At 44.0% G+C, this 21,446-nt stretch overlaps 1 protein-coding gene across 1 annotated transcript in view; it reads right to left on the bottom strand.

Annotated features, from left to right (window-relative positions):
• LOC143776512 (organic cation/carnitine transporter 2-like) overlaps positions 1 to 21,446 on the bottom strand; it is a 65,581-nt gene that overhangs the window by 8,731 nt on the left and 35,404 nt on the right. The window contains exons 5-9 of the mRNA XM_077265963.1: positions 18,369 to 18,495; positions 13,548 to 13,648; positions 8,927 to 9,141; positions 7,441 to 7,623; positions 6,977 to 7,112 (exon numbers count right to left, since the gene is read on the bottom strand). Coding sequence (XP_077122078.1) covers positions 6,977 to 7,112; positions 7,441 to 7,623; positions 8,927 to 9,141; positions 13,548 to 13,648; positions 18,369 to 18,495 — 762 coding nt within the window. The remainder of the gene's footprint in view (positions 1 to 6,976; positions 7,113 to 7,440; positions 7,624 to 8,926; positions 9,142 to 13,547; positions 13,649 to 18,368; positions 18,496 to 21,446) is intronic.

The raw sequence follows: 21,446 nt of genomic DNA, 5'->3' as shown, positions 1-21,446 counted from the left end.
TTTTGCAGCAGATCCGGCAGTTTTTCTGCATCTGCCGCGTAACGGATCACTTACGGCAACACTGCGTTCGGCCTCATTCATTCCCTATGGGATTTGCGGTACTTGCCGTGATCTGGAAAATGCGGTACCATACCTCCCAACCTTTGAAGAAGGGAAAGAGGTATAAAGTTTGCGGTGGGTGTAGTGCGCCACGGCAAATTTTAGGCCACGCCTCTGACCACACCCATTTCACAACTAGTGACACCCATATCCACGTCCCAACCACACCTTGTTAGGGTTCGAGTTCCCGTCTCTGCACAGGGGGAATCTCGGGCCATCTCCGCAGCAGTCTCCCATTCTTCTCCTGCCGCAGTGGAGTCTGCTCAGCGGAGACGTCGGTCCCAGCGTCTCGCTCAGTCTGACTCTGTACAGAGAGTTACTGCTGCTTTTCCTGCTTCTGCCATTGAAGTCAGTGCTGGGCAGCGGCGAGCAGACGCTTCTGGGACTAAGTCCTGCTTTTCTCGTTCTGAGCATGCCCAGAGTAAGATCTCTCAGTGGAGATCGAGGGTCACATGATCAGACACTGCAGCTAAGGTCCTGTAGGTGCTCACGCTCTGTGGCAGCCTCTCATTGGTCCTTTCTGGAAGGTCCTGTACGTGCTGCATCTATTTAAGGCTCGCATGGCCGCATGCCCATGTGCTAGCATTGCTCTTTATTTTTGTACTTTGCACCAGTGTGGTCTTGTATGAGTGTGTTCAGGGACCCGGCTGAAATAAGCCCCTAGAATGCTGGCACCTCCGGCGAGGAGTTTCGTGTGCATGCATGACCACTGACTGCTCTCGTTTGGGTAGTTACCCTGTGCCTCTGTGGAGTCTAACAGGGCACAGTGGTTTGAGTTCACGGCTGCTCTGTGAAGTAACAGAGTTAGCTAACACCGCCATCTAGTTCCGCTATTTGCTAGCAGCAGGTTCTCCTTGATGCTCCATACTGTATAATGGCCACACATGATGCTCCATACTGTATAATGGCCACACATGATGCTCCATACTGTATATTTGCCACACATGATGCTCCATACTGTATAACGGCCACACATGATGCTCCATACTGTATATTGGCCACACATGATGCTCCATACTGTATAATGGCCACACACAGTTCTCCATACTGTATAATGATCCCACATGATGCTCAATACTGTATAATGGCCACATATGATGCTCCATAGTGTATAATGGCCACACATGATGCTCAATACTGTATAATGGCCATTGGCCACACATGATGCTCCATACTGTATAATGGCCACACATGATGCTCCATACTGTATAATGGCCACACACAGTTCTCCACACTGTATAATGATCCCACATGATGCTCAATACTGTATAATGGTCACACATGATGCTCCATACTGTATAATGGCCACACATGATGCTCCATACTGTATAATGGCCACACATGATGCTCCATACTGTATAATGGCCACACATGATGCTCCATACTGTATAATGGCCACATATGATGCTCCATACTGTATAATGATCCCACATGATGCTCAATACTGTATAATGGTCACACATGATGCTCCATACTGTATAATGGCCACACATGATGCTCCATACTGTATAATGGCCACACATGATGCTCCATACTGTATAATGGCCACACATGATGCTCCATACTGTATAATGGCCACAGATGATGCTCCATACTGTATAATGATCCCACATGATGCTCAATACTGTATAATGGCCATATATGATGCTCCATAGTGTATAATGGCCACACATGATGCTCAATACTGTATAATGACCATTGGCCATACATGATGCTCCATACTGTATAATGACCATACATGATGCTCCATACTGTATAATGGCCACATATGATGCTCCATACTGTATAATGATCCCACATGATGCTCAATACTGTATAATGGCCATATATGATGCTCCATAGTGTATAATGGCCACACATGATGCTCAATACTGTATAATGACCATTGGCCACACATGATGCTCCATACTGTATAATGACCATACATGATGCTCCATACTGTATAATGGCCACACATGATGCTCCATACTGTATAATGGCCACACATGATGCTCCATACTGTATAATGGCCACATATGATGCTCCATACTGTATAATGATCCCACATGATGCTCAATACTGTATAATGGCCATATATGATGCTCCATAGTGTATAATGGCCACACATGATGCTCAATACTGTATAATGACCATTGGCCACACATGATGCTCCATACTGTATAATGACCATACATGATGCTCCATATTGTATAATGGCCACACATGATGCTCCATACTGTATAATGGCCACACATGATGCTCCATACTGTATAATGGCCACATATGATGCTCCATACTGAATAATGGCCACACACAGTTCTCCATACTGTACAATGATCCCACATGATGCTCAATACTGTATAATGGCCACATATGATGCTCCATAGTGTATAATGGCCACACATGAAGCTCAATACTGTATAATAGCCATTGGCCACACATGATGCTCCATACTGTATAATGGCCACACATAATGCTCCATACTGTATAATGGCCACACATGATGCTCAATACTGTATAAGGCCCCCTTCCCATCTTTTATGCATGGCTCATCTCCCCTACATCCTGTATGCATGGCTCAAATCCCTCCCCCCTTCTGCATGCATGGCTCATCTCCCTCCCATCCCATATGCATGGCTCATATTCCCCCCTCCTGTATGCATGGCTCATATTCCCCCCTCCTGTATGCATGGCTCATATCCCCCCGTATGCATGGCTCATATCCCCCCTCCTGTATGCATGGCTCATCTCCCTCCCATCCCATATGCATGGCTCATATTCCCCCCCACCTGTATACATGGCTCATATTCCCCCCCTCCTGTATGCATGGCTCATATTCCCCCCCACCCTCCTGTATGCATGGCTCATATTCCCCCCTGTATGCATGGCACATATTCCCCCCCTCCTCCTGTATGCATGGCTCATATTCCCTCCCTCCTCCTGTATGCATGGCTCATATTCCCCCCCTCCTCCTGTATGCATGGCTCATATTCCCCCCCTCCTCCTGTATGCATGGCTCATATTCCCCCCCCTCCTCCTGTATGCGTGGCTCATATTGGCCCCCTTGTATGCATGGCTCATCTCTCAACCCCCCCCCCCGCTCCCGCTCGGCTGCTCCCATCTTGCATGGCTCTGCTCCCCATCCTCCTTCATCCCCCCGTCCCTCATACTCACCTCTCCTACACCGCGCGGCCGCGCCGAACATCTAGCTCTGTCCCGACTCCCAGTGCACTGCACCTTCTTCCTGAGTGAGCGGTCATGTGGTACCGCTCATTATGGTCATGAATATGCCCATATTCATGACCTTAATGAGCGGTACCACGTGACCGCTCACTCAGGACGCGCTGCAGACGCTGAGACCAGGCATCGCTGGAGCAGGGCGAGTATGACATCTTCAAGGAGGGTGGGAGGCAGGCAGGGGGGCGTGCGGCCGGGGGGGGGGGGGGGGTAAGGCGGTCGGTCGGGAGGTGACCCAGGACTTTAATTAAAAAAAAACAAAAACCTTGCTCCGGTGCCGCCCCCTGCATCGTCCCCGCCCTAGGCATGTGCCCTCAAGTGCCTAGTGGCAAATACGGCCCTGGGTATGATACTCCTTCCATTTCAATATGATCGCTTACACAGTGCTCCTTGAGATGTTTAAAGTTGTGGAAATCATTTTGTATCCAAATCCGGCTTTAAACTTCTCCACAACAGTATCACGGACCTGCCTGTTGTGTTCCTTGGTCTTCATGATGCTCTCTGCGTTTCAAACAGAACCCTGAGACTATCACAGAGCAGGTGCATTTATACGGAGACTTGATTACACACAGGTGGATTATATTTATCATCATTAGGCATTTAGGACAACATTGGATCATTCAGAGATCCACAATGAACTTCTGGAGTGAGTTTGCTGCACTGAAAGTAAAGGGGCCGAATAATATCACACGCCCCACTTTTCAGATTTTGAATTTCCACAAAAATGTAAAATAACCAATACATTTCGATCAACTTTACAATTGTGTTCCACTTGTTGTTGATTCTTCACCAAAAATTTACATTTGGTATCTTTATGTTTGAAGCATGATATGTGGGAAAAGGTTGAAAAGTTCCAATGAGCCGAATACTTTCGCAAGGCCCTGTAGATAACATTTTAATAAGTATTTTCAATACAAAACCTGAATTAAAAGCAAAAAAAAATTGACTGTGTATTACAGCATGCAGTATTTAACCCCTTACCGACAACCGCCGTATATGTACTGTGCAAGTCAATAGTGGGTGTATGGAGCGGAGTCACCGGGTGAGCTCGCCTCATAACTGGCAGGTAATGACTGTATGCCAGGACATGCCATCGACTGTGCCACCCGCGATTGTCAACCTGTTAAATGCCGCTGTCAATTTCTCAGTGGGCCCGTGAGGTGATCGCAGGGCGCTGATGGCTTGCTATGACAGCCAAGTGCCCTTGAAACCCAGCCTGTGTCTGGGCTTAAATGAAGACTGTGATTTTCACTATATGCAGCAATACTTGGGTATTGTTGGGTATAGTACAAGCGTCTGGACGATCACAGGTTCAAGTCCCCTAATAAAGACAGTGAAAAGTTTAAAAAAAAAAAAACCCATAAAAGTTAAAATCGCTCTACTTTTCCCTATTAAAAAAAAAACCACATGTGTGCTATTAACACGTCCAGAAAGATCAAATCTCTCAAAATATAAAACTAATCAACCCGATGGGTAAACACCGTAAACAAATGCACAAAACACTATGGTTTTTTTCTTTGGTTGCTGCAAATGAACAAGAAAAATGCTATAAGAAGTGATCAAAAAGTCATATGTATCCATAAAAATGTTGACTCACCTGGCAAAAAATAAGCCTTCATACAGCTTCATTGACCGAAAAGTAAAAACATTACATGACTTGACATGATCCCCACCCCCAATTTTTTTTCCCAAAACTTTTTTTTTCCATCACTAAAATAAAAAAGCTGGCCATATTTGGCATCGCCTTAATCATACAGATTAGCATATTCACTTTGCACTGCTGCTGGAAAAGTAGTTGTTCCATGCTTTGCTAGTATTGAATAGTAAGTTTATTATGGGTTTCAAGTTCGTACTGAATTCTTTAAAAAAAAAAAAACTAAAAAAAAAACAACAGACTTTGTTATGTACTGTAGTCTAATGTTTTAAAAGGAGTTAAGTAAAAACTTGAAAAGCGCAATAAAGCTACTATTAAGTACTACCACAGTTATCCAGCAGCAGCACGATCAACCAGAAACCTCCATCTTTTACTCAATATATTGGCAGGTAAGGATTTCCTTCTATCCATGGGAGTGACTGCAGCAGCTGTATACTCTGTGGGCATACACGGGGGTTGTGACATGCACGATCTGGTCAGGTGAGCACCCAGTCACCTCCCCCTAATTTTCTCTACCCTATATCACTCCATGTGCGCTTGTCTCTTTTCTCTCTTGTGCAAATTGTCTCTTCAGGGAGGAAGAGAACTAGAACTCTAGTGCCACCTATAGGAAGTAAGTCATGTGACAAGGCTCGTTAAAGTGTCGATGCTGACTTTTAGGATTGCTACTTCCTATACGTGGCACTAGAGTTCTAGTCCTCTTCCTCTCTGAAGAGAATTTGCATAGAGGAGCATTGCGGCATGAAAGTCTCCTCATCTCCGCATTATGATGCTAGTCACTTCTCACGTCAAGCCGTGAGTCAGAGCGGTCAAGGAGTCCACGGTCAGAAGCCAGGAGGGTACGTCATAAACAGAAGGCACAGAGAGCACAGCCCAAACCTCACAAAATGAATGTATGTCTGGCAATGTTCTGGGAAACTCAGCTCAGTTAACAAGCATGGCCATTAAGTGGAATAATGAACACATGAGACAGCCGACGCCTCACAGTCTCAGATAGGAAAGTCGAGCTGTCAATCAACACACTGACAGCTCAGCATGCCCCTGTAACAGATTGGACGGCCGAGCTGTCAGTAACTGTATTCCAGACACCCTGAGGGGTGGAACCGTGACAGGCATGCTTGACATATCACTCTCCGCAAGGAGATACCCCTTTTTTTCTTGAAAAATGAAAGGTGTAATTCAAAAGTCCAATTTCTCCTGCAAAAGAAGCCCTCATACATCTATGCGAGCAGAAAAAAAAACAACTTTGGGCTCTTGGAGGAAGGAGAGGTAAAAACAAAAGCGCAAAAATGGAAATTGTCTGCGTCGATAAGAGGTCAAAAGGGAACCTGTCAGCAGGGTTGTGCATAGTAAACTACACACAGTGTCAGGTCGGCGCCTTCATACTGAATAAAATGATACCTTAGTTGATGAAATCCGTCTTGTTGTCTCTTAATCTTTATTTTCAGTTTTGTGTTAATGATATGCTCGAGTCCTAAGGCGGTGTTGGTGTATGTGGTGCTCTAATTATATATTCATAATGCAGACTGCTGACAGGTCACTGTTCCCTCACTGACCTGCCACCTAGTTTGCATAATTAACATACTAATGTATGTATTTGAAAAAAAAGCATGTCGCTTAATCAAAATGGTGGTGCCTGGGACGCCTGGACACGTTCTCTTACTGGTTAGTGCCTATTATCTTCCTGTGTTTCAAAGAAGAATCACTATCAATATAGCGCCGTTGGGTGCGCCTGAGCATTAGCATCTATCGCGTTCCAATAGATGCTACTGCACAAGCGCCGCTGCCGGCTTCTTGTTGCTGCAGTCAAAAAAAAAATTTACACTACAACAAAATGGCGCCAGAGGCGACGCATACGCAGTAGATCTATCGGTAAGAGTTTGAATTTACTGGATTGAAAAACAAACACAAAAAACTATATAAAGTACTGATAAACTTTCCCCAGATGAAGCTGTGCTGCTGTTGTGTATCTAAAACAAGAAAATTGAAAAATAAATCACCACCTACCCTTTTACTCTAAGCATCTCTTCGATTGTGTCAGGCAAAGGCATACCATGGGTTTCTGGCAGGAACAAGGTAAAAATACCCACCAGAACTGTGAGGCTGCCCATCAGGACAAAAGGCAAATGTTTGTCATAGGCACCTGGAGAAGGAACAAATGTAAAGATGAACATGTGGGAAGTTCCAGAAATGATCTACAATTATAGAGGTAGAATATTAGTGTGGCAGGTGGGCTCACCGAAATTGAAGTCATGGAATTTAAAAGTGACTGCAATGCAACATATACCTATGTATCTTAGTGTCCGCTAAGTCCGGCTGCTTTCTGCGCTGGTATACTTATATTTGTTAATACGCACAAAGGATATTACTAAATAACCGGTAACAAATTACTTATCCAAAATACAAGCTCAGTATCATAACTTCTAGCAGGTATAATTTTATTGAAACATTTATAATATACCAGGACTTACCAAGGTAAACAAAATAAGGTGATAAAATGCTGCCTAATCTGGAAGCCATAGAACTGGCTCCGACCCCCATGTTCCTTACGACTGTGGGGTACAGCTCAGCAGTGTATACATAAACCATGGAGAATGCAGATGTGATGCCAAACTTCCCAAGCATGACCAGCAGGAGAGACAGGATACTCAGATCTGCAATAAAAACAGATACAGCATGTTCCTACTGGGGCACCAAGATCAAGAACACATGGCATCTAGATCAAATTACTTCTACTAAATATTGAGGTCTTTGAGGAACCAAACTGTCTGGGGCCTGGGGACTCAAAACACAGCTCCCACCTCACCCAAATCACATCAACAAAAACAGAAGGAATTAAACATTTGTGTTGGCTTTGATGTGTAAGTACATTTTAAAACAGCAGAACAAAGGAATATTCTGTTTTAGGAAAATAATACATGGAATGAAGCAAAGTGAAATGTTAAAGCTAGTCATTCACTGGATTTTCCAATGGTGAGATATCCAGAAAAAAAGGAGAGGTTCCAACACTAAATTGTTAAAATCCAAAACTTTTATTTCATCCTTTTACAATTGTGCCTCATATCAGGATATGAGTCAAAGCCACTGTCATTGAAAAGCATGAGCCGTTTTTCAGGGGTGCTTAATCTGCAGCCTTGGTTGAGATGGAGATGTGGTCATGTATTGTGCGGCAAGTTTTATTGTAGTTTTCTGTGAGTAGTGAAACATGCATCCATTTCAGCAACTCACATAACCTACAATAGAGAGAAAAACATTCATGCATGGTCACCTTTCTGGAGTGCGAACAGGGAGTGGAGTAGAAGACCTCCACTCTCCTGACGAGTTGGGAGTCCTAAAAGTGGACCTGCCACCCATCATACATTTATGCCATATATTGTCTATGGCATAAATGTCTCAAACATGACAGTGTGCGCCCCTTGGAACAGAAAAGTTGTGCACGCCTACTGTATACGGTGCCAACATGATTTGGATAGTCAGTTGCTGGATCTCCTAACTAATGGTGGATATTTCTTTGGCTTGTCATTCTACAATCATCTGTACACCCTCAGCATAGGCTTAAGCTGTATCATAGTGTGTTTTTGGTTCAATGGTTGTGTAGTCTGCCTAAAATGTATGGTGGTATTCAAACAGCAGATATCAGGGAAGAAAAATGCTTGGGATATTGGATTTCAACGTCCCCGATCCTTCGTTCTTCTCAGAGATGGGTCACCACCAGAATCATCTGGCAGTGGCTTCCCTTGTGGTCCCAATTGACATAAATATTCACACATCTTAATGTACATATTAATATTTGCAATAGCTGATATGTAGACAGCATACATAGTTAATCCCGAATGATACGCAGTGATAAAATTAGTACAGTGAAATCTTTCTTGGTGTAGGATATTTACTTTGCATTTCCATTGTAAAAACTCACAAAATAAAAATGTCACGATAAAAAGGTAACAAGCATCTTACGTTGAGGCACTAGCTGTATGAAAAGAAGAACAACTCCACCAAGGAACAATGTGCTGGATGTAGAGTATCTTCTGGGAAAGTTTCGGAGCAGCAGCCAAGCTATGATATAAGCAGGGACCTCAATGATAGCAGATAGGAAGCAGTTCACATATGGGTCACCGTGTAAATTGGGGGTGTTTAGTGACAAGCCAAAGTAGCCTACAGATATTATCATCCTGCAGAAATAAAACACATGTAGTTCCAGGCTTAGGCATGGGGAATAATGCAAGAAAAGAAAAGCCAAATGGGCCATGCAATGATTTTACATGGATTTAATACATGTAAGACCTGAGCCCACTAGAGTGAGAAAGGCTGTTTGTTAGCAGCATTCTGCTCAACAGAGGGATTCAAACAGGATGCCAATGTATCCCAACAGGCACAATGAGTCCTTAAAGGGACTCTGTCACCTGAATTTGGAGGGAACAATTTTCAGCCATAGGGGCGGGGTTTTCGGGTGTTTGATTCACCCTTTCCTTACCCGCTGGCTGCATGCTGGCTGCAATATTGGATTGAAGTTCATTCTCTGTCCTCCATAGTACACGCCTGCGTAAGGCAAGATTGCCTTGTGCAGGCATGTACTACGGAGGACAGAGAATGAACTTCAATCCAATATTGCAGCCAGCATGCAGCCAGCGGGTAAGGAAAGGGTGAATCAAACACCCGAAAACCCCGCCCCTATGGCTGAAAATTGTTCCCTCCAAATTCAGGTGACAGAGTCCCTTTAAAGAGAATCTGTCAAGTTTTTGCTTCCTCATCTGAGAGCAGCCTGATGTAGGCAAAGAGAAGCTGAATCCAACAATGTATGACTTAGTTTACTGGGTGCAGCAGTTCTGACACAAACAAAGCTTTTAGATTTAGAATGAAGCAGAGCTGAGGAAGCTAACCCTGCCCACACCAGGCTCTCCATATACAATGTCCATACACAGTGAAGTGCCCATCACAGGAGGAGGCGTGTCGGACTAGCAAGCACTGATCTCAGCAATGATAAAACAATCACTGTAAAGGTACCTTCACACTAAGCGACGCTGCAGCGATATTGACAACGATGCCGATCGCTGCAGCGTCGCTGTTTGGTCGCTGGAGAGCTGTCACACAGACAGCTCTCCAGCGACCAACGATGCCGAAGGCTTAGTAACCCGATGTTTACCCTAGTTACCAGTGTAAATGTAAAAAAACAAACAGTACATACTTACATTCGCGTCCCCCGGCGTCCGCTTCCCTGCACTGTGTAAGCGCCGGCAGTAGCAGGGCACAGCGGTGACGTCACCGCTGTGCTTTGCCTTCCGGCCGGCACTGACGCACTCAGTGCAGGAAGCTCTGAGCAGCATCGCTGACGTCGGGGGACGTGACAGACATCAGAGGGTGAGTATGTACTGTGTTTTTTTTACTTTTACAATGGTAACCAGGGTAAATATCAGGTTACTAAGCGCGGCCCTGTGCTTAGTAACCCGATATTTACCCTGGTTACCATTGTAAAACATTGCTGGCATCGTTGCTTTTGCTGTCAAACACGACGATACACGCCGATCTGACGACCAAATAAAGTTCTGAACTTTCAGCAACGACCAGCGATATCACAGCAGGATCCAGATCGCTGCTGCGTGTCAAACACAACGATATCGCTATCCAGGACGCTGCAACGTCACGGATCGCTATCGTTATCTTTGTAAAGTCGGTACCTTTAGCAAACAAACCTCTGAGCTTGATAAGAGAGGCATCACTGAAATCTGTATTTTAACCCCGACCTCATGCTGTCTTCAGATTACATAGCAAAAACCTGCTTCCAGATTCCCTTTTAATTATCCATTTTCCATGAAACAATATTTTAAACCAGTGAGTAACTGATGTACCACCAATGGTTTTCAGCAGGTCTGGCTCCCAGGACCTCCCCTTTCTGCCTGATGCTTGACACAGGACAACAATTTCTGCGTTGGACACTTTATCAGTGTGAAGTATAAAGGGGTCTGGCTGCTATTTCAATGACTAAGCCACAGCCCTTCTCTGTCTGTTCATTGGCCGTGACAGAGAATGAGGCTGGCTTAGCTTCTGAAATAAGCCAGTCAGCTAGCCCCTTCATAAAACGGTACCAGTCACATGGATACAGGAAACGCTCTCCTGTGTCAGGCACAGGGTCAGTGGAGACACTGAGAAAGCATATAGCTGATGACATCTTGTATTTATAAGAGGGGTATCTATTTTAGGAAGCAAAATATTTTTTGGGAAGTACACAACCTCTTTAATAGGACCTCCGTGTCTATTGCACTACTGCAAAACTATTAATTTTACAAACAAATGGAAATCCAGAAATCTCTGATGCAATTCCTAAAGTTTTAGGTAAAGTATGTGGCTGCTTAGTTTAAGAACATAATATATCAACACAAATTAAACACTTTTCTAAATATCTGTTTCTGCTTTAAAGAGACAGTTAGGTAACATTCCTGGTAACTGTTGCTATAAACAGTCTGACTGCAAAGGCGGTGCTAAAGCACTATGGGAAGCCGATGCTTGTGTGCAACTCTTGAAAGTTGGGGTCCTTCAGACGCCGCTTAGGGAGAGTTTGTTTTATTTTATTTATCTAGAAAATTAGAGATAACACTTAGAAATGTGTTTAGTGTGTGGCTGTCTATTCTGTACAAATAGGCAGCCACATATAATGATAAAGAATCTGGCCCACACCTTAGGGTACTGTCACACAGTGCAATTTTGATCGCTACGACGGCACGATCCGTGACGTCGCAGCGTCGTATGATTATCGCTCCAGCGTCGTAGACTGCGGTCACACGTTGCAATCACGGCGCTGGAGCGATGCCGAAGTCCCCGGGTAACCAGGGTAAACATCGGGTAACTAAGCGCAGGACCGCGCTTAGTAACCCGATGTTTACCCTGGTTACCAGCGTAAACGTAAAAAAAACAAACAGTACATACTTACATTCCGGTGTCTGTCCCCCGGCGTTCTGCTTCTCTCCACTGTGTAAGCACCATAGCCGGAAAGCAGAGCGGTGACGTCACCGCGTCACCGCTGTGCTCGCTTTCCGGCCGGCAGGCGCTCACAGTGCAGAGAAGCTGAGACGCCGGAGGACAGACACCGGAATGTAAGTATGTACTGTTTGTTTTTTTTACGTTTACGCTGGTAACCAGGGTAAACATCGGGTTACTAAGCGCGGCCCTGCGCTTAGTTACCCGATGTTTACCCTGGTTACAAGCGAACACATCGCTGGATCGGTGTCACACACAACGATCCAGCGATGTCAGCGGGTGATCAAGCGACGAAAGAAAGTTTCAAACGATCTGCTACGACGTACGATTCTCAGCAGGGTCCCTGATCGCTGCTGCGTGTCAGACACTGCGATATCGTAACGATATCGCTAGAACGTCACGAATCGTACCGTCGTAGCGATCAAAATTGCACTGTGTGACAGTACCCTTAGGCTAGGTATGTGTCCAACCGTGACCACAGCCAAGATGGATTATGATTAGTGATGAGCTAGTATACTCCTTGCTCGGGTTTTCCCCAGCACACTCGGATGACCTCCGAGTATTTATTACTGCTCGGAGATTTAGTTTTCACCACGGCAGTTGGATGATTTACAGCTACTAGCCTGCTTGATTACATGTGAGGATTCCCTAGCAACCAGGCAACTCCCACATGTACTCAGCCTGGCTAGTAGCTGTAAATCATTCAGCTGCCACGATGAAAACTAAATCTCCGAACAGTCATAAATACTCGGAGACCACCCGAGCAACGAGTACACTCGCTCATCACTAATTATGATGTATGCATCCATCATAGGGACCTAACATAAAGGAATATATACCGACCACACAGAATACGCTTCATTCCAGTGGCCATGTGTAAAGGAAAATGCAGTCTGATGCACCTTCTTATATAGTTATATACGGACACATACATGCCAGATGGCAACCAAAAAAACACACTTTTAGTCTCTAGTGAATGGGGTCCTATGAGCACATCACTGTATATCTCAGGAAAAGTGCCCAACATATATTGTAGACTAAGTGCAGAGCCGTCGTGTGAATTTAGCCTTAGACCGTTCTGAGACAAACGTTTCCAGTGAATATGGCTGCCCCATACACATCAGATGGCTGAGTGGCCATCCTTAAAGAGAACCTTACAGCCAATACATGCTACTCAATCCGTGTGGAGCACTGCCTGCACGCTCTCCTCCATTCTATGTTTATTATTCCAGGGACTGAGCCGCGTGGCAGACTAGTCAGACAGGCGGATCCCCGATGGCTTCTCCCCACTCACTGCCTTGGATTGGCAGATGCCTGCTTACATGCGCATATAGGTAGAGGCTGGTCAGTCACGGTCAGCAGGTGGGGAGAAGACACTGGGGATTCGCCGATGCATCTATGCTGAGTGCGATTCGGTCCCTAGTGGCTATAAGAGTATGGTTATTCTCTGAAACGCTGCAGCATTTCAGAAAAGAACAGATGGCTGTGATGGTACAGCCAGAGCCTGATACATGCTTCCCATGGCTTGGGCATCATGTATCAGCTGTATGGCTCCCTTTAAGCTTTCAGACAATATTCACCTAATTAAACATACATTTTCACTTACCAGAGCAAAATTGAAAGAAATGTGACAATACGGATATTTCTTGTTTTCAGCAGGTCTAAAAATGTATATGCCTTGCGAGACTGGTCCTTCAGGTCTTGAAGCTATGACACCAATGAAGAAAACAGTGAACAATATACACTGACTTGTGATAAACTAATACACCCATAGGCAACAGGAAATAATAATGCCTTGAGCAAAAAAACCCCAAAACATAGCATGTATCATACAAATCTTCATAACCGTGAAGATCACTACTGATGTGAGAGTCCTCAATGGTTGTTATCTTTTAATGGCTACCTGAAAAGATGGTAACACATTGCAAGCTTTCGATATTATTCAGGTCTCTTCATCAGGCAAAGACTAACAGAAATTCTGTAGAGTCACATACAGCTCTGGCAAAAATTAAGAGACGGCCACATCAAAACCATGTCATGGTAGCCCAATCTCCAGACCTGAACCCCATTGAAAACCTCTGGTATGCAGTCAAGAGGATGATGGATAGTCACAAGCCATCAAACAAAGAAGAACTGATTACATTTGCGCCCCAGAAGCAGTGTGAGACTGGTGGAAAGCATGCCAAGACGCATGAAAGCTATGATTAAAAATCATGGTTATTCCACAAAATATTGATTTCTGAACTCTTCCAGAGTTAAAACATTAGTATTGTTGTTTCTAAATGATTATGAACTTGTTTTCTTTGCATTATTTGAGGTCTGAAAGCACTGGGTTTTGTGTTTTTTTTTTACCATTTTTCTTTGTCAGAAAAAAAAAAAATACAAAATTTATTGCTTGGAAATTCAGAGACATGTTGTCAGAAGTTTATAGAATAAATGAACAATTTACATTTTACTCAAAAATATACCTATAAAGAGAAAAAATCGGACAAACTGAACATTTTGCAGTGGTCTCTTAATTTTTGCCGCAGCTGTATGTATGCACAAAGCGACACAGAAATAATGCAATAGATAAGACAAGTGAGTGAAGCAAAGCTATCATTATGGGAGAGAGATAAACAGTTGTGGCTGTAAATATTGGAACAGTTCATAGATAAGGAGTGTGAAAGTTTTATTGTCCCCTGACTGGGGTCTGGTCCATGGTTGTGATGCCCCCACAAGGTCTGAGGAGCAAATTCCTTAAGGTACCTTCACATTAAGCGACGCTGCAGCGATAGCGACAACGATGCCGATCGCTGCAGCGTCGCTGTTTGATCGCTGGAGAGCTGTCACACAGACCGCTCTCCAGCGACCAACGATGCCGAGGTCCCCGGGTAACCAGGGTAAACATCGGGTTACTAAGCGCAGGGCCGCGCTTAGTAACCCGATGTTTACCCTGGTTACCAGCGTAAAATGTAAAAAAAACAAACAGTACATACTTACATTCGCGTCCCCCGGCGTCCGCTTCCTGCCACTGACTGAGCGCTGGCCCTAACAGCAGAGCGGTGACGTCACCGCTGTGCTGTACTTTCACTTTCACTTTACGGCGCTCAGTCAGTGTGGGAAGCGGACGCCGGGGGACGCGAAGGTGAGTATGTACGGTTTGTTTTTTTTACATTTTACACTGGTAACCAGGGTAAACATCGGGTTACTAAGCGCGGCCCTGCGCTTAGTAACCCGATGTTTACCCTGGTTACCAGTGTAAAACATCGCTGGTATCGTTGCTTTTGGTGTCAAACACGACGATACACGCCGGTCTGACGACCAAATAAAGTTCTGAACTTTGTTCAACGACCAGCGATATCACAGCAGGATCCTGATCGCTAAAAAAATGCGTGCACGTGGACTCAAGCATGGGTAAGGACTTTTGATGGGAACATTGTTTCTTGATGGGGTATTGATGTGCTCACCTTATAATGAGGTAGCTTCAATTTTTTTGGCACTTTATGCACTAAGCACTTTAGAATATTACTGATTTATTATGAGTCTTCTGATACCCTCCATCCAAGGACCCATGCTGCTTCCATGGTGCAGCACATTTTAGTGGGTGCACCCATTTCTCCTCATTATATGTACTCTGGTTTTGTTAAAATTATTGTTAGTCAAGAAATGACTTGGCACTGTTCTTTGTGTACTTTTTAATGAATATTAATAAAGGTATATAATTTTTATCATTACCTTGTGTGGTTATATGCTTCAAAGCTGTGTCTGGATAGGATCCTGATCGCTGCTGCATGTCAAACACAACGATATCGCTAGCCAGGACGCTGCAACGTCACGGATCGCTAGCGATATCGTTTAGTGTGAAGGTACCTTTAGTTGATGTAGAAAGACATAAATCCACATAGAAACACATTCATTCCTGCACTGAGAGTGTCAAAGGTTGTCATAAGTTTATACTCCCAGGCTCTTCTGTCTCTCTGAGATTTGAAATTACCTTTTAATAATAGTAATTTTATGTCCATGGTGCTGTGATCAGGGATACAAAAATGTTTGGCCACAGGTAGATCTATTCTTTTTTCTTTTTATTGTATGGCGATGAGGAAACGTTCAATAATAAGATCAAGTGGCCAACCCCTTTAAATATTTTAGACTCATAAAAGGGAATGTCATTAGGATCAACCTTCCTAAGCCATCCATATGGTTACGCTGTTAATATCAAGCTGAATAAAATGATATCTTAATATCTGCAATCCGAAGTCCTATCCACGTTTCTATTCAATGTAAATGAGCTGTTCAGGACACTGAGCTGTATGAGAATTTGCCTCCAGAGATTATTTTATAGGAAAGGGGGAGTTACCAATGTGAGACATGTAAGGGTACTGTCACACAGTCACACTTTGGACGCTACGACGGCACGATCCGTGACGTCGCAGCGTCGTATGAGTATCGCTCCAGCGTCGTAGACTGCGGTCACACGTTGCAATCACGGCGCTGGAGCGATGCCGAAGTCCCCGGGTAACCAGGGTAAACATCGGGTTACTAAGCGCAGGGCCGCGCTTAGTAACCCGATGTTTACCCTGGTTACCAGCGTAAACGTAAAAAAAACAAACCGTACATACTCACATTCCGGTGTCTGTCCCCCGGCGTTCTGCTTCTCTCCACTGTGTAAGCAGCAGAGCCGGAAAGCACAGCGGTGACGTCACCGCGTCACCGCTGTGCTCGCTTTCCGGCTGGCCGGCGCTCACAGTGCAGAGAAGCTGAGACGCCGGAGGACAGACACCGGAATGTGAGTATGTACTGTTTGTTTTTTTTTACTTTTACGCTGGTAACCACGGTAAACATCGGGTTACTAAGCGCGGCCCTGCGCTTAGTAACCCGATGTTTACCCTGGTTACAAGCGAACACATCGCTGGATCGCTGTCACACACAACGATCCAGCGATGTCAGCGGGTGATCAAGCGACGAAAGAAAGTTCCAAACGATCTGCTACGACGTACGATTCTCAGCAGGATCCCTGATCGCTGCTGCGTGTCAGACACCGCGATATCGTATGGATATCGCTGGAACGTCACGGATCGTACCGTCGTAGCGATCAAAGTGCCACTGTGTGACAGTACCCTAACTAACACAGAACAGTGCAACTGAACATTGTCTCATAACAAACATGTTAGCAGCTGCAGCTCTCTGAGCTCTGCTGTATTGCAAAAATATTGCAGCCCTGTCTGCCTGTGAGATGGAAGCTGGAACTGAGAAGAACCTGCAGATGTGTCAGGTAAAATCCCACACAGCTCTGTAGTGAGATCAGGAGAGCGGCCATTACACATCACACTGGTAACTCCCGCTTTAGATGTTATAATCTCTGGAGGAAGATTTTCATGCAGATCTGTGTGTGGCCCAAAGTCATGAACAGGTCATTTACAAATAAGAAAAATATGGATTTCTCTGGAGTAATGCATGAGATTGCACATATCAATGTATTCAGCTTCCTATGACCTACACACCCATATAGATGGCTAAAGAGGATTGATCTTACTGACAGATTCCCTTTAAAAAAATCTATATATACACTGTATATATAGATTATATATATCTGTCTAAAGGATACATGCTGTTTTTTTCTAAAGTGTAGTCTTGCGGTATAGTATAGAACCAAAAAGGACGCTCTTTTGGCTTCTGTCTAGTGATAGAGCCCTATGGACACATTTTGTTTCTTTGTGGGGTTTGGCTTCTGTCTAGTGATAGAGCCCTATAGACACATTTTGTTTCTTTGTGGGGTTTGGCTTCTGTCTAGTGATAGAGCCCTATAGACACATTTTGTTTCTTCGTGGGGTGCTGTCCGATTGCAAGAGCTAAATGTGGTGCAAAATGTGTGGTGCGAGTAGGCCCATAACTTATAGTATGGAGACTAACCCAAACTCATACCCATTATAAAACCAAAGCTAGCTCTCATTAACATGTCCTAAATGCTCCTTCTAGTTATGGCTGTCAGATGTGCAATTTCTGACTGTACAGGGAGGGTAACAGAAATGATCCAATCCTGAATGTGCAATTTATTCAATGACACAAGTGGAGTGAGAGCCCTGCTCGCAAGAGCTTACTATGGGATCGCACACACAAGCGTATAACTCGGGTGAGTGTTATCTGAGCTTTCATCACATAGCACTGAGACCAGTGTTATCTATGGGGCAGCTCATGAGAGAGTCAGAGCACAGTGCACGGACCCTCAGAACAAACTCTGACAGTCTCATCCGAGAGGGTTTGCACAAGTGGCCCGATTCTCTCACATGAGAGAATTGGCGGTAATGTGAGCGAGTCCTAGGAGAAAGTATGGGTGACACAAAACGTAGAGGGGGCGAGAATCATGCTTCTATAACCCGTACGTGGTAATCGATTTATGTTAATTTCTCCCAAACGATGCATTTCACACCAATGGAGAACAGCTTACCTCTGAGGGACTAAAGATTATATCGGGTGGTGTTAAGCCATTTTTCTTGGCAGCTCTCCTGATGATATCTTCAGCTTCACTGATCCTGCCCTGTGACAGCAGCCATCTAGGAGACTCGGGAATGACCCTGTAATAAAGCAGTTACTAGAATATTACCACTTTACTGTAACATACTATTAGTAGTATGGCCATCTTCTCCTAGTGTGTGATTGCACAGGGTAATAACAGACTTACCTCTAAGGAACATGCACAGGTCTTGAGGCTGACTATACAATTGGGCCTACTGAAACCCAACATCAGTAATTAGGGAAGAAACAAAGCCCTCATGCATATTAGTTCCACTGAAGTCACGGGTCTACTGATCAGATGTGTAAGATATGCGAGGTATGAGGTGAATTCAGTTGCTGAATTTATTCATTCAAGTTGCTTATAAAATGCCAACATATTGCACTGTGCTATACAGACATTGTCATCACTCATGTCTGTCCCCATTGTGGCTCCAAATCTAAAACCTCTCACACACTAGTGCCAATTTTCCTAAGGAGTCACTTAACCTACTGATATATTTCTGGAGCATATGAGCAAAGTCTCTTCAAGAGGTTTCACCCTTATGCATCCCATAAAATATATCTCTTGGCTGAGTCAATTCCCTGATTAATTTAGATAAAGGAGGCGAGAAGGTGTGAGGAGATGAAAGTCACCTCTGCTGCCCCTCTACAGCCATTTATGGCCCATGTTCTGACGCTATCAAGTCCAAGCTGCTGACTTTCTGTCCACAGTTAGAATCTAACCAAAGCAATATCTGTAAGATGCTTGCAGGGTTTTACAATGTCCTCTTTACCTGCAGGATCCCTCATATAGTCTGCAAGAATCCAGGGAGGATTACTAACTGTGATCAAAATGCAAGGAAGTGTCTCCACTGTGGTCATAAGCTTCTCCTAGAAGTCCTTCTCTACTAAACCACTGCTTTCCAAATCCATTCCATCTCTCCCGAGTTCTAGTCTTCTTGAAGCTAGTATATCATGTATAAAACCCCTATATAAAAGGAAACACAGCCACTGACATTACAGTACTGCCCCCTTGTGGGAAGGAAATGCATTTCCTTTTTTAAGCATGCACAAATTTTTATTTTGTTTTACAAAACTAGCCAATTTAGCACTGTTCTCTACAGAGATGAGCACACAGTAAAATGCTCATGGTTACAATTCATTACTGTTTAACCCATTTACATCAAGGTCTGTTTCAGCATTTTGAAAATCATTGAAAGCTACTCCGGAGTGGAGTAGTCAGTTACGAGTAAGTGATTATTTATGCTGAGCAAACAGATAAGCTACACACCACAAATCACAGGACACAGCTTTTATACTAAAGGGTATTGGACATGGACAAAACTGGGGTTGTAACATTCGAGTAACACTTATATTCCCATCATAAATACTTGTTCAACAGAAAGCTCTCTCTCCTGAACCCCCATAAACATGCAAGCTGGGTTTGGCCAAGCATGCATGTTTATTTCAATATCTGGAGGGAGATAATTCTCTGCCAGACGACCTTAGCGTGGTGGTGTCCTAACAGTTCAGGTTGTCAGTCCATCCATCCACCCAATGGACTATGACACAATGGGGAATTGTAGCCTTGTATTAATACCCCAGGAATCATAGGCGTGACAAGTAGACTTTTTTACTTCTGCGGCACCATTAAACATTACCATGCTACCTTGTGTGCTGTGTACAGTTAGCATTACTGTTATATCAAGTCTCTCTGTTTCTGATCATTTGCCGACTTGCTTTGCATCAACACAGGTGTTTTGCTGATATATTAGCATTCCCCTTCTGTAGGCCTTTGTCATTAAATGATTCTAGTGACATTGCCTCAGCCATCCGACCAGGATTGCTCTACATGGTATTATGGATGCAGCATTACTTATAAATAGGTAAGGAGCAGAAAATTAAGTATTGAACACGTCACCAATTTTCGAAGTAAATATATTTTTAAAGGTGATGTTGACATGAGATTCTCACCAGATGTTGTAATAGGGATGAGCGAATAGCTTCGTATAACTCATTATCCAAACAGGTTCTCCATGTATGTGTCGTATCTGCCACACAGCCGTGACACATTCAGCTGCAGCGCGATCAGCTGATTATTGGGAGCGCTCCAGTTATCCGGGTTCCCGATGCAGCTATTCGGTAAGCGCTATAGCTATTTGGATAAAGAGTAATCCGAAGCTATTCGCTCATCCCTAGTCGGTAACAACTCATCCAATCCACACAGGCAAACAAAGCAAATCATAGATGTCCATAAATTAAGTTATGTGTAATAATGAGAAAAAACACAGGGAAAAACTATTGAACACATGAAGAAAAAGAGGTGCAAAAAGAAAGTCATGACACCAGCTGAAATCTATCAGTAATTAGACAGCAATTCTGCTACTTAGTGAAAAATAACATCAGCTGTTTTAACTAATGGCCTATAAAAAGGTATCTCATTACCAAGGTGCCACACAAGAAACTTTTCATAATGGTAAAACAAGTGAGCTGGCTCAAAACCTTTGCAACCTTATTGTTGCAAAACATACTGATGCATTGGTTACAGAAGAATTTCTACGCTGCTGAAGGTTCTAGTGAGTACTGTTGGAGCCATAATCTGGAAGTGGAAAGAATATCATTTCATCATAAACAGGCCAGGGCAGGTGGTCCCAGCAAGATTTCTGACAGAGGAATGAAAATAATTATCAGAAGAGTTGTCTAGAAGCCAAGGACCACCTGTGGAGAGCTATAGAAAGACCTGCAATCAGCAGGTATAATTGTTTCAAAGAAAACAATAAGTAATAAACTCAACCTCCATGGCCTGTATGCACACTCACCATGCAAGACTCCATTGCCGAACAAAAAGCATGTTCAAGCCCGTTTAAAGTTTGCTCAAAACATCAACATTTAAACAAGCCTTTGAAATACTAGGAGAATATAGTCTGGTCAGATGAGTTCAAAATTGAACTCTTTGGATGCCATAATACACATCATGTTTGGAGGAAAAAGGCACTGCACAATCACCCCAAAAACACTATACAAACAGAAG

The sequence above is a fragment of the Ranitomeya variabilis genome, chromosome 5 (assembly GCF_051348905.1).
Source record: "Ranitomeya variabilis isolate aRanVar5 chromosome 5, aRanVar5.hap1, whole genome shotgun sequence".
Classification (NCBI taxonomy): domain Eukaryota; kingdom Metazoa; phylum Chordata; class Amphibia; order Anura; family Dendrobatidae; genus Ranitomeya; species Ranitomeya variabilis.
This window is presented reverse-complemented; position numbering and strand designations above follow the sequence as displayed.